Genomic DNA, 13,836 nt, shown 5'->3' on the forward strand with positions numbered 1-13,836 from the left:
GAGACATCAGGAAGAAAAGGGGGAAAGACCACCACAGCCAACAACAAAAGAACTGTGTCATTTGATCTTTACCTCTGTTATTCAAGCAGGGTGGGGAAGGACAATAGCTCAGGGGTAGAGCATCTGCCTTGCATGTAGCAGGTCCCAGGTTCAACCCCCAGCATCTCCAGACAGGGCTGGCAAAGATGACTTATCTGAACCCCCGCCCCGCCCAAGAGCCGCTGCCAGTCAGGGTAGACAATACTGAGCTATAGAGGGACCAGTGGGTCTGATTCAGGGTAAGAGAACTTCCTACATTTCTAGAGTGTGATCCAGCCATGTGAAAGTGGCCCCCAAGCTGCTCTAGTAACATATGAATTAAGTTATAATTAAACCGATAATAATATGGGACATGTGTAGCTATAGAGCAGAATTATGAACGGTGCAATCGTATAGTTGTCTACTAAAAAAAATAATCTCATTTAATTCAATGGGACTTACTCCCAGGTAAGTGATTTTCAACTGCAGCCCTAGTTAAACCAAATGCCTTAAAAACAACAACAACACACATCTGATGCAATTCACATGACATGTATAAGGACCTCTATATCAGCTCATCATTTACAATTCCTTTACCAAGTGCAAGGATTTTCTTTTAAGGTACAACCTTCCTCAAATCCATCATCATCGGCAAGCTGTGCAACCCATTCATGGCCTATGATTCACTGTATTTGCTGCATCTGAAAGCAAATGATCTGTGGCGGTTGTACAAGGCTCCAGTGTATGTGTTGCTCTTGTACTTCTGCTTTGAAGGGAGTTGTGGCAAAAGGAATCTGTTTGCAATGATGATGCAGTGGGAATAACCTTCTGATTCCTGCTCATTCAGACCACTGAGAAATAAGCGCGGTGTAATATCATGCAACTATGCTGCCTGCATTTTGGTTGTGTAGTTGTATTTTAAATGGGCAGATGTATCCATCCTAGGAAAGTCAGGGAGAGCTTTAAAAGTCTCAGGGCATTCTAGATCAAGAGAATAACATGGATGGTCCTCTGATATACAAATCAGAAACCATTAAAAATCCTAGCCTTCTAGCTTTGAGCAATTATTTCATTTAGGCAAACACCTTTCATGGGAGATTTGTATGGGAGTCCTTGCTTCAGAGGATTTCTAGCTAGTTTGTGAATTGATGTGCAGAACATCCATCCTCAGGAAAGGTTTTGCACTGACACCCTAACCCAGTGGTAGGAAATCTAGTGCCTTCCAGATGTGGTGGACTGCAATTCCTATCATCCCTGACCATTGGCCATGCTGGTTGGGGCTGATGGAAGTTGGAGTCTAGAACATCTGGAAGGCACCGTACTGGCTTCCCCTGCTCTTGTCTGTTTTCATCATCTCTACCACCACCACCCCAACTCCCACTGGAAGAATAATACCAAACAGAATTACATAAGTACCAAAAAGTGACATAATCTCAGGAACTGTATGTCAACTAGGTTGATTAGTGAGAAAGATTATATGAGCAATAGTTTGAAGTTTCCGGGAGATCAGCTCTGAACATTAATGTTAATTTTTCCCCGAGTGAGATTATTTCGGTGTCATACTTGGTTCAATACAAAAAAACCCTTACATTAAAAATCTTGCCATAAAGTGTATTTCCCAAACTGAGATAATCAGAGGGGATCATACAGAGGTATAATGATTACCCCTGACAATTAAACACAATACAGTGTTGTAAATATTTTGTTAAAGCTCTGTAAACAATGAGATTTAAGACACAGAAGCAGAAAATACAAAATGAATTCTCAGACTTCTTGCTCAACATTTGAGGTTTCAACAAGTCTTGCATTTGTGTTCTTTGTGTGTGTGGTAATAATGAACATTTCACACCAATGGGGAAAACCATACAGTAAAACACCCAGAAGACGAATTTCTCCTTTCAGTATGTTTAGCATTCTTAGCCATTTTCTTTAATGTGCTCTGCTTTATAGCAATGCAATCTGCTACGGTAACAATAGCAACTATATCTCCATTACGAGACATTCCCAGCAGATAACATGGAGATGGTGGAAGCCTGCTGTGAAATTCTTAATTATTTATGAATGCATAACAAAACAATTTCCCTTTATTTACATGTTTTTGTAATTGGTAAGGCATCAGATTGTAGCCTTCAAATCTCAGCGGAATCAGAAACACCGAGGAAGGAAAACATCTACCACCATTTTTCTTTAACAGTTACTTTGAGGTGGGGGTAGGGAGGATGTATTTTGTGTATTGGACTTCGCTGGATCTTTCCTGCTAATATTTTGCTAGCTGAATCCTGTAATAATGAGAAAAAGGTTCATCTACACATCTGAGTAATTCTCTTGAGTGTTCTTTTACACTTGCAAATAGCTAAGTGGCAACACAAAAAATATATTCCATACTAATATGGAACAATACATTCTTTTCTTATTTACAAGGAACATAGCACCCACTTTAAATATTGTAAACAATCCTGTGCTGATCAGCCCTTTCTTTGGACTTCTGCTTAAAAACACACACACGTAAAGCAAAGCAAAACAAAAATCTGATGTATTCCAAAACATGTTTTATTTCCCCAAGACAATATTTGACTGATCTCCCACACACGTCTCTTAATATATGCATTTCCACTCAGAAGTGAGCCAATAGGGCTTACTTCTAGGAAAGAGCATACAGGACTGTAGCCGAAAACACACCCTTCAGCTGCTGTGTAGTCTGTCATCCACAGTTTGTGCAATGTTCAATCATGGCAATGCCAGTCAGCTCAAAAATAAGGAAAACACCTTTAGTGCAAAACACATGCATACCCATCCTTAGGTGTACAACTAGTACTAGAAGTTTAAAAATGTTTTTAGAAGTTTTAATTGTGATTTTTTTAAACAACGGATAAGTTTCCCACTCTAGGCTCCTTTGGGAAGAAGGGTGGCATGTAGATTTCTAGAGCCACTCCCCATGTTATAATTCTTTAGGCCCACCCAATTGGCTCGGGGGGAGGGGAGGGGTTGGGAGAACCCCTAAAAAGCACATGGAGGGAGGAGCTTGGAGAAAGGTTAATCTGGCAAGCAGAAATGCTTGTGCTGATATAATGGTCATAATTGCATAACACTAGAACAACAATTTCATGCTTTACAAAGGCTAAAAGGAGAGACATCCTTCTCTGTCCTACTTACAATAGTTGATGAAAGAAAGGGGAGAAAGAAAAAAGAAAGAAAGAAATTCACTTACTCCATTCATTCTGCCCATTTAGTGGTTCCTGGAAAAAAGCTTATAGCTTGATTCCAGAATGTTCTTCACTGATGAAGTTTATCACAATATCAACTGTTGAGAATTCTACATGACTGGAAGACCATCCCAGATACTCAAGCCAACCCAATGATTTTCTTGATTACTCCTAACAAGCTCTTAAAGGGGAATTGGTCCCCTTTCACACAATGAAATTATATACATGCACATTCAGGCTTTTCCTGGTGCCAACAGAGTCCCAAAACAAATCAATGAAGACATAGGGAAACCAAAACTTAACACTGGAAAAATAAGAAACAGAGAAAAACTGAAACAGACAGATTAGACCAGGCATGGCCAAGCTTGGCCCTCCAGAGGTTTTGAGACTACAACTTCCACCACCCCTAGCTAACAGGACCAGAGGTCAGGGATGATGGGAATTGTAGTGCCTAAACATCTGGAAGGACAAGTTTGGCCATGCCTGGATTAGACCATCCCATATTGCAAGTGTGTACAGGATTGTGGCCACAGGTATTTTTGCCACTTTACACTTATCCCTTAAACCCAACTGCATGCAATATTTGAGTTTCTTAGTGGAAAAGGCCCCATTATGGTAGCCAGATTTATCACCAAAAGCTTGTCATTTATCCAAAGCATGTACTAGAGTACATGCTTTGGATAAATGACAAGCTTTTGGTGATAAGTGTTTCCCAACTTTGGGTCTCCAGCTGTTCTTGGACTACAGCTCCCATCATCCTTAGCTTGCAGGACCAGTGGTCAGGGATGATGGGAATTGTAGTCCAAAAACATCTGGGGAGCCAAGGTTGAGAAATGTTGCTCTAGAGTATGACTAGGGCATGAGTTGTGTCTATGAAAACTATTACCATGATGTGCATCAGGCAGAGAGGAGGGAGAGGAAGGATAACTTTCCATCACATTTAGAAGCCAATTTCATGCATTATTCACTGCTATCAGAATGTGCTAATTTGGGCCAAATATTTTCATCTCAACAAGTCCGTTTGATTTCCAAAACATTTGGAAACCAAGGCACGGCTTCCAATTGGCTTCCAATTGTGCAGGCACACCGGAAACAATAGCAGAAGCCGCATTGGCGTTTGGCTTCCAAAAAAAGTTCAAAAACCAGAACACTTGCTTCCAGGTTTCAATTGTCCGGGAGCCAAAACATACGAGTACCAAGGCGTTCGACAACCAAGGTATGACTGTATTATAATTTGGTCCATATCATTTGCAGCACACCTAATGAGTGAAATACTCATTCATTCCTAAATGCTAGAGATTAAGGGAAGCCAGAACTCAAACTGATCTTACAGCCACTTTAGCCCCTGATTCTTAAATGGATGTAGAATAAACTGTGAATATTCAGAGCCCCCTTTGGATGTTAGCCCTTTGACACTGGCTCCTTCCCAAACCGGCATTTCTCCAGTTCCTTTGAATGATTTTTAAAGTACTTTCATGCAACTTTTACCAGGGCAGCTGTTGTGGGATTCATACTTTGATAGTTCCAGTGTTGTGAAGGTAATTTCAAAAAGGGTCCTTACTTAGTCCTTAATGAAATGGTCCCTTGATGCATCCTACAGATTGTAATCATGTCACCAGCTATGAATAATCTTGCGTTCTGAAGCTGATCCACCAGATCCTGGAGTTGAGTTGAGCTGGACCTTAGCTCAGATAAAAACCATTACTGGATGCTCATCTATGAGGTGCAAAACGATTCAGGAGCAGAAATAGTGCAGGGACCTCCAATTTTTAAAAAGGATTAAAAAACAAACAAACCAACAACCAAGGATTCACTCCTCCCTTCCCATCCCCTTGAATCAATGTACATCTGGCTTTCATACTTTACCAACTCTATGGTGGGGAAAACTTGAACTGACATCATTAAACTGGTGAAAGCTGCATGCATAAACGTATATTTTAAAGACTTCAGAATCTGACATTTTAGCGGAATCCTATGTAACTGACTGCACTTCTAAAGCCTCCAGCACAAAGCCTGTCTGGTTCATTTATTTCCACAGAAATTGTGAACTCTTGCACAGCCAACAACATGCTAACAGTGAGTCAAGAATAATTAAGGAGACCAAAATAGGAATTATGCAATCTTTTTGGCCTGTGCTACTTAAAGTACGAAACCATGTAGCTGCTACAAATAATAATCCTATGGTTACAGAAAACAAGCAAGAGAGGGAGACGGGCCTTTGCTCATGGCATGCCGACCAAGGAAAGCTGTTCATAAATGAGCTGGAAATTGTATTTGTAAGCACACAAAGTTATATATTCATATACACATACCCATGCGGGAGGGGAGAAGCCGGGTACACGTGCCTTGGGTCTCGAAGGGCTAAGCTGGCTGGAGGGCCCTGCCAGGGGCTTGCCGGACTTAGTGCTGTCATGCCAATAATGCCCCGTGCCTTCCAGCCAATCAGGGAAGGTCATGGGCAAAATGTCCATGCCTGTCCTCATGCACTTCAAGGCTTTGATAGTAAAATCTGGGCCTGTGTTACTGCCTACTAGCATTTAGCATCAGATCAGATTAGGCAGTGCCATTGCAGTGGTGTGCCTCATGGATACGTCTCCCACCCCAGGTCTCAGACAAGCTCTGCATGTGCCTACTTATATGTATTGTGTGTGTGTGTGTGTGTGTGTGTGTATCTCAAAAGGATTTGCTTAGTGTCCAAACCAATTCACCAATTCCCTTCATAAAAGACAGCACCGTAGACTTAAACCGTTTACAATGGTTCTGAACATTTAAAATACAAGGTAGGATTATGCCTGCCACCTTTTCTAACATTATCAATGCAACGCATCATTTCAACAGGAACACCAAAGAGAAAAGGATAATAAGGGGCAGTAGAAGGGGGATGTGCACAAAGGCAGAAAGGAAATTGCACAGGAGAAAAGGAGCTACGCAGAAAAGAGCACACTGAAAACAAATGTAATAAAAAAGATGAAGAAAATCAAAGAGGGAAAATCAAACACAGAGGATACAACTGGGGGGGGGATCACAGAAATAGAACAGAGCTTAGCAAAAGGTTCAAAGAAGGATGCTCAAGGGGTGTTGCATATATTTTATGTTTCTTGCACAGAAAACTTTCCTGTATATGTAATGGCATGTAGCCTCTGCAACACAGCACCACCTAATTTGCAGACAAATAGCTTTTAAGAAGTTATTTAATTTAAATCCCTGAGTTAAGGCTGGATAAACTTTGCAGTGATCAGCAACTGGTGACCCCACTAGGATCAAATTCAGTCCAGTTATAACCAGGGTGTAACAGCTGGCCTCCTAGTGGACAGTTGAGAGCCAGGCAAGTGAGTCGTGTGGAAGGAGCGGTAGCTGTGGCAATGTGATTTATTAATTTTATTTAGAAGATTTAGAAATTGATTGATCAAGCTGTGTACAAATCTGAACTCATATTTGCAGACATGCCTCCAAATCATCCTCTAAGTGGACCCCCGTTAGAGCTATTCATTGACCTAGCATATGCCACCCTTAACAGAAGTATTTCTAGCTTTACCTTGAAAATGTCAACATTTCCATTACTCCCTCAGATGGTCTCATTGCTGAAAGACTAGGATAATTATGAAAGGATTGCCACCCACTGAAGCCCCTCAAAAAATGCAAATGAGGGGAAATAATCTGGTACGTGGTACAAACTGCACCAATGCTTGCTGGAATGCATGTCAACAAACAGCTGAAGCAGGTGCAACTGTAAATGTTAATGTATCTGTCTAGCATTAACTTGTGATGGGAATCAGTTATTCAGTAATGATGCTGATAGGGTTGAAGAGGGTGTCTAATTTGTTGTATGGAAATAAATGGCCACCTGACCAATGTTTGCTGCTAAAAAGAAAAACCTAGGAGAAGACTGGCAATAGGATATCAAATTACAATGAAGATAATAAGCATTCTAAGCATAGGAACACATTACGGAGCTTCATCAACTGGCAAGAAAGGGCACAGCAGTTAAAAGAAAATCCTATATGCAGAGATATGTGTAGCACCCACAAGGGTAACCAATTCACAAATTGTTATTTTGCATCCATGTTGCGGATGTGATTTTGCATCCTAGCATAGCTGCATTGTCCTCTCATTTTAAGATGCAGGAAACCACAAATACGCCAACAGCATAAAAGCTTCCCAATTGTTGGGAGAGTAGCCCCAGGTCTGTAGAGTGCATAATTTCACATAGGTTTCCATTAAAAAGTGCAGATCTGGCTAAACTGTACGTCATCTGAAAGGCCAATCTGGTTATTGTACTTGTGCCCCCCCTTTGAATGTATCAGCATCATTCAGAAGAACAAACCACACTATTTCACCTCTTCCCAATTTGTACAGTTAGTTTAATTTTGTACAATTTAGCTCAATTTTCCAATATCTTACTGCTCTCCCTTACTCTCTCAGATCCATCAGAACATGTTGTTTTGTGCTGAACTCTTGTCTACAAGTGGGAATATAATTTTTTTACTGTGGCACAAAAACCACAGATATGCACAGCAACCCTCTGTACAAATATGTGGAACTATGTACCAAGAACTGAGGCTTTTGATCTTAAAGGAAACAGAAGTATCATATTTGGCAATAATGACCTAGCTACCCTCTTTAATAGTGTGGCTATGGTGTGACGTGGGTGGTGCTGTGGGTTAAACCACAGAGCCTAGGGCTTGCCAATCAGAAGGTCAGCAGTTCGAATCCCCGCAACGGGGTGAGCTCCCATTGCCCGGTCCCTTCTCCTGGCAACCTAGCAGTTCGAAAGCACGTCAAAGTGCAAGCAGATAAATAGGTACCACTCTGGCGGGTAGGTAAATGGCGTTTCCATGCGCTGCTCTGGTTCGCCAGAAGCGGCTTAGTCATGCTGGCCACATGAACCGGAAGTTGTACGCTGGCTCCCTCGGCTAACAAAGCGAGATGAGCACCACAACCAGAGTCATCCGTGACTAGACCTAATGGTCAGGGGTCCCTTTACCTTTACCTATGGTGGTTGCCTCTGGGCAAAGTAGGAATTTTTGTCCAGAAAGCTATTTGGCTTGGCACACTGGTCTTTTTGCTACTCTGCATCATGTGGGGTGAGATGGTAGTCTGTTAAATAGATTGGTTTAAATGGTTACTTTGGCAGGTAGGTGCAGGAAGGGAAACAATTAGGTCAGCTTGGTGACCCTAGGCACCTTTGAAGGTGATGGGTGGCTCCCAAGGCTTGCAGCTCAGGGTTACAATGCCCAGGGTCAGGATACAGGCCACCTTTGAGGCCAACTTGCTTCATCCGCTCACAGTTTTGGGTCTCAAGGGGAGTGATGGAGGAAAGCCTCCGTTATCACCTCCAGGGTGAGGCTGTGGTTGGGAGAAGAAGGAATTGTCTTCCTTTTCCCCAGCAAGGTCTGGCTGTCCTTATAGCTGCAGGCATTTTGCCTGAAATTTAGTTATAGCATGTGCTGTCTCTTGAGCAGAACTGTTTTAAAGAAGGAAAGCAAACAGTCTTCAAAAGGTTAATGAACTCCCATATCGAGTTTGTTTTCAAAAGCTCACTAAATTCTGCACACGCCTTAGCTTTCCTTTTGGTATTTTGAAATCCAAACAGATCTAGTTATAGAAATGGCAGAACATCTTTGAGTAAATTCCAAACTGCTTAAATATTCATAAGTTTAAAATATACTCACAAACCTGTGCCTTAAAAAAGGGGGTGTTTCATGAATGTGGACTTGCTTTCATTCACATTTGAGCTAAAAGAATGATTAGATAGCTGGAGCTCTTCAGAGTGTTGGGGAAACTTGTTAGAGGAATCACAGGCAGAAGATGAGGTCGGTGTGATTGTGGGATAAGTTTGCACAAAGTTTTGTAGGAATAGTATGGAATGTTTTTTAAAAAAGAACTCATTTTTTAAAATAATAATAATAATAATAAACATTGCACACTATTCCCTCCCCACATACTAAAATGTTTTTACAAGCTAACACAGATTTGGTATTGCATTCTGAAATACCGCTGTAGAAAGCTTTTGTTCTATATAGGCCACTGATCACAAGTAAAGAAAGAAAGAACAAATGAAGTAAAGCTTCAGTTCTCTCAATTCACATGTTACAAGCAGCAGCAACAGAGTAGAGGCACAAGAGAATCAACGCTTCTTTTGTAGTGTGCAAAGCAGCAAAGAGGAACTTGAGTATCTCCATCATGGACAGATGCCTAGGCTATCAGTGTGGAGGGACTGACCTCTCTGTGGGCCTACCTTGGCCACAACATCTGAACTGTTTGGCAGGATTTAAGAATTTGTCAGCTGCAAAAGTCCAAGTGTTTGTTAGAAACTGTAAATGAAAGATTCTTTGTTTTCATGTCTTCCTGGGGAGTCCTATGTATGTGCCATCATCCTGGGCAGCTCTCAAAATAAGAGTTGACACTGGGCTAAGTTAGTTATACATGAGTCCTACGGAAATGGATGCAAAAAGATGACCAACTTCCTTGGTAGTGGCCAGATGAGAAGTGGCACAAAATTGGAAGTGGGTGGACAACGCCTCTGTTTGGTTGTTGTTGTTGAAAGGTACACTAGGGTTTGGCTATTGGTGCTTTGATGATAAACCTGCCCATGAATGCAAAAAAGGCTATGGGGTAACTCCAACAGATAAATTTATCAAAATGTGGCATCCATTTATCTGCTGTGTCACTGAGGGAGGAGTGGAAAGACATGGACCCCAATCACAATTTGTCTTTTTGGAGGGACATCTTCTTGCCAGCTTTCCTTCCAGGGTAAAATTCAACGGGATGCTATATTGCAATAATGTATTCATCCCTTTGCATGCTTATGGGGACTGTGTTGTTGTTTATTCATTTTATTGTTCTCTATTTCTTTAAAATCTTCTATTAAAAAAAGAGTTTACATACCTAGTCATCTGTAGGCAATGTTTGAGCGGATGTGTGAAACAGTTATTCGTGTGATTGTACCCACTAGTGGTGCTAGTCACATTAAAAAGTACTCTATGGCCACCCTGGGCATTTGAATCAGCTCCCAAGCACAATTATACATGCCTATATGATTTAGTTGGGCCTATTTCAGTAGGTCAACTTTTGAGTACAGCTTAGTTGAATGCTGCACAAAGTGTTGAGACAATCTTCACTAGTTAAATTATTTAATGCTAATACAGTGGTTTAAAAAACCCCACAGAAACAGTACTACAAAAACGGAACCACACTTTTTTTTCGTAAAAACAAACTATTATAGACTTCCAGAGGCTTCCAGAATGTAAATTATGTGTCTCTATTCCATTAAATCTGAAAATTTCATTTAAATTTTTTGTTTATCTATCTATTGCAGGCTAAAAGTCATACACGACTGCAAAAGCCAACAACCACATCCAGCTTCCATTCCATCTCAACCAAGAATTAACACCATAATACAAGATGCTTGCTTGCATAGGTTTAAACCTACAAAAGACAGTTAATGTTGAATCAGGCAGACCCAATTTCACTGGTGATAAAGTTGGCACCATAAAAGGAGAGGATATTAGAATTGAGGAGTATAAAAGGCCTCGCCTGCTGAATGCTGAGCAACATTCCTCTTGGTATTTTTCTTTTTCTTTAAATAAATAAATTGCTGACACTTCTGAAACAGTTTTAGAATTTCCATTAATCTATCTAAGGTTTCAACAGAGTTGAGCTTGGGGGGGGGGTGTTGCCACCTAGTACATTTGAGGCAATATGACAGTACTTGATGAAACGTCTTTCTTAAAAATAAAATAATGAGCATACGATAGAAAATGTATCGCAATGCAATACAAGAAGAAGACTGCGTTGTAAGACAAGGTTCAGAGAACACAATGGATCTATACTACACAAACACACATAAATGACTGCAAAGATAATGACATTAAATTTTGCCTTCATGTCATACGCACATAAAAGTTACTTGAGAATTGCATGGCATTGCATTGGGAGAGAAATTTAGTGAGTGTTACTTCTACATTATGTTCTGTTTATTTTTGTTTACTGTTAGACACCAAATCCTGCTACATTAAGCCCCACTTTATGCAAGCAATCTCCTTTCCTGATACACATTTATCATAGGCCTGTAGTAAAAATTATGTAAACCAAAACACACAATGAAATTCTCAAAAATAATTTATCAAATCTTAAAAAACAGCGTCAAAATTACAAAAGAGAACGAGTTGCAAAATGAGCTGAACTGAATAATTAGAAGGAAACAAGTGAAGCAATATGACATCATGAATTACACACTGGGTGTCACAAGTTTACCTTTTGCATGAGAGATAGTAACTAGGTTTGGATAGCGAACATGGTCCAGCTAATTTTAATCCACAAAGCCATATTAGAAGGAGGCTTTCATGGAAGACTGTTTTTAGGCTACTGCTCCACTTCCAAATGAATACCTTACTAAATAGCTAGCAACGGGAATACTCTCCCCCCCCCAATATTTTTTAAAGTTTGGTGGCCTCATTTACATACGATACCAGTTTTCTTGCCTTTCACACACATTGATGGAAATTCTAATACAGTGAAGAGAAACCCATTATGAATACCTATTCCCCCCACCTTGATTTTTATCTTGCATTCTGTTGTTCAACCTGAAAGGCCTAAACTGTCACTAAGCCCAGAATATGTAAGCTGTCAGGCTTAATTGGACTATTCTGCACCCCCCACCACCACACTTTGTTCCCACATATAGAAGGGGAGAAATGGTATATCAAGAGAAATGCACACATACTTCCCCCCCTACATGTTTTTTAGACCAGTCTGAAAATGAGAAACTGTACCTCAAGCCACAACAGTGTTAAAGAATCAGTTGCTCTTGACTGGAAAAGATACAGAATGTGATTTACCTGCAACTGCCAATATTGTTTTTGTTCACAGCATTAGCAAAGGTGAAGGGTCCCAAGTTATTGATTTCTGTAACTTCTATACAGCCGGTAAAATTGTAGGTGGGTTCAGTCACCTAAAAAGGAAAGTGGAAAAATCAAGAGTTGGGCATCTCTCATTGTTGGAATGCAAAATGGACTCAGTTCTGAAACCACACACTTCCCTGCAGTGTGGAGTTTGACCTAATTCATGATATAACCTGAACTGGAATCAGATTATACAGCTATTTATTTACTTAAAATCGTGGTAATGATCCAAGGAAAGATGGTTTCCAATATGACAGATTAGTGTTGAACATGTTTTTGCTGTACAAATGCAGAATCAAGATTATTAGGGACCATCATAACCAGTTCTGTTTCTTTTGTCTTCTCCTCACAAACACAGAGAGTTGGTCTATTGGTAATCATGAACCTGTTTCGACCTGAGACTTCTGTATGGTTTATTTAGCAACATAACAACCATATAGTGTCAGCTTCAGTATTCCGCAACGTTCCCAGACTTCAATCTTTTGAGAACTAGAATAACAGGTCCCAATATAAGCAAGGGCCACTTATGTAATAAAAATGGTGCTCCATGCATAGTTTCCCCTTCTTAGTATGATCTAAGTTTGCAAGCGAATATTCTGATGGAGATGGGGGGATGGTAGGAACACCACTCAGCACTCAAAATATTCCTGAACCACACACAATGCACCAGTACCCCACCCCCTTAGTAAATTTATAAACCACTGCTCAAGATAGATCTCCAAGCAGTCCAATCATGCATAAAACATGATTAAAATATGCAGACCAGTCAAAAGCAAATGTGTATCAAACCATAATTAAAACCAATAATATTTTAAACAAACCCTATGTCTGGATCGGTGTACTGAAACAGAAAATAAATGAAATAAAACAAAATAGTGAATGTACCTGCTTAATGTCAATAGGCAGGGGGATGTAGAATGCAGGTGCTGCCACACTCTTCACAAATGTAGAAGAAAAAAATGTGTGGCACGTTCTGCAGATTGAAATGAATGAGCAGGCATGTATGGGGTAAGGCAATCCCTTTAGTAAACTGATCCCAGGATGGTTGGTGATATCAGCTTATAGGAACACCACTATTCCTGGCAGGTGATCAGCACCAGCAAAGCACAGGCGCTGTCTTTTTGGTAGAGATATTTGTGCATAACAGCATCTATGCAACCTACCAATGTGAGTGACAGTCTCTGGACCAGGGTCAAAAATTATTCTTAAATTTTAACACAGAGAGACAGGCTTCACCTTATATTGTAATCCGATCAGAGGTGTAATGTTGACACGGACCTTGCGAGAAATTATTCATTGATTCCTGACGCAAATAAAGCTGCCAAATGATTTATCACTCCCCGTGATATAACTGGGTTTCTTCGAGAAGTTCTGCCTTAACCTTCTGTGTGGCTTTATGAATTTTTTTTTTGACCGTCCTTGTTTCTACATCACATGAGTGCTAATATTTAAAATCAAATCCTTGTTTTTGTTAGCCTAAGAAGGAAAACAATAGCTGCTGATAAAACAGTCAAAGGTCAAAAGCTGCATCATTACAGCCTTTATATCAGCTGCTGTCTTCATCGGAGCTCTTTTCAGCATTGCTAATGTCAAGTTAGTGTGGGCAAAACCATCGCCATAGCAACCTGAAATCTATACTGCACACTGACGTGCAAATTAACAATGCAGTTTGGGAATATAAAAAAGGGGGGAGGGGGAGGAAAAGTAATCTG

The 13,836-nt window shown here is 40.4% G+C and overlaps 1 protein-coding gene across 1 annotated transcript in view; it reads right to left on the bottom strand.

Annotated features, from left to right (window-relative positions):
- EYS (eyes shut homolog) overlaps nt 1-13,836 on the bottom strand; it is a 266,420-nt gene that overhangs the window by 159,733 nt on the left and 92,851 nt on the right. The window contains exon 6 of the mRNA XM_033143208.1: nt 12,062-12,174. Within this exon, the coding sequence (XP_032999099.1) occupies nt 12,062-12,174 (113 nt within the window). The remainder of the gene's footprint in view (nt 1-12,061; nt 12,175-13,836) is intronic.

Source organism: Lacerta agilis, chromosome 3, assembly GCF_009819535.1.
Source record: "Lacerta agilis isolate rLacAgi1 chromosome 3, rLacAgi1.pri, whole genome shotgun sequence".
In the NCBI taxonomy this organism is placed as follows: domain Eukaryota; kingdom Metazoa; phylum Chordata; class Lepidosauria; order Squamata; family Lacertidae; genus Lacerta; species Lacerta agilis.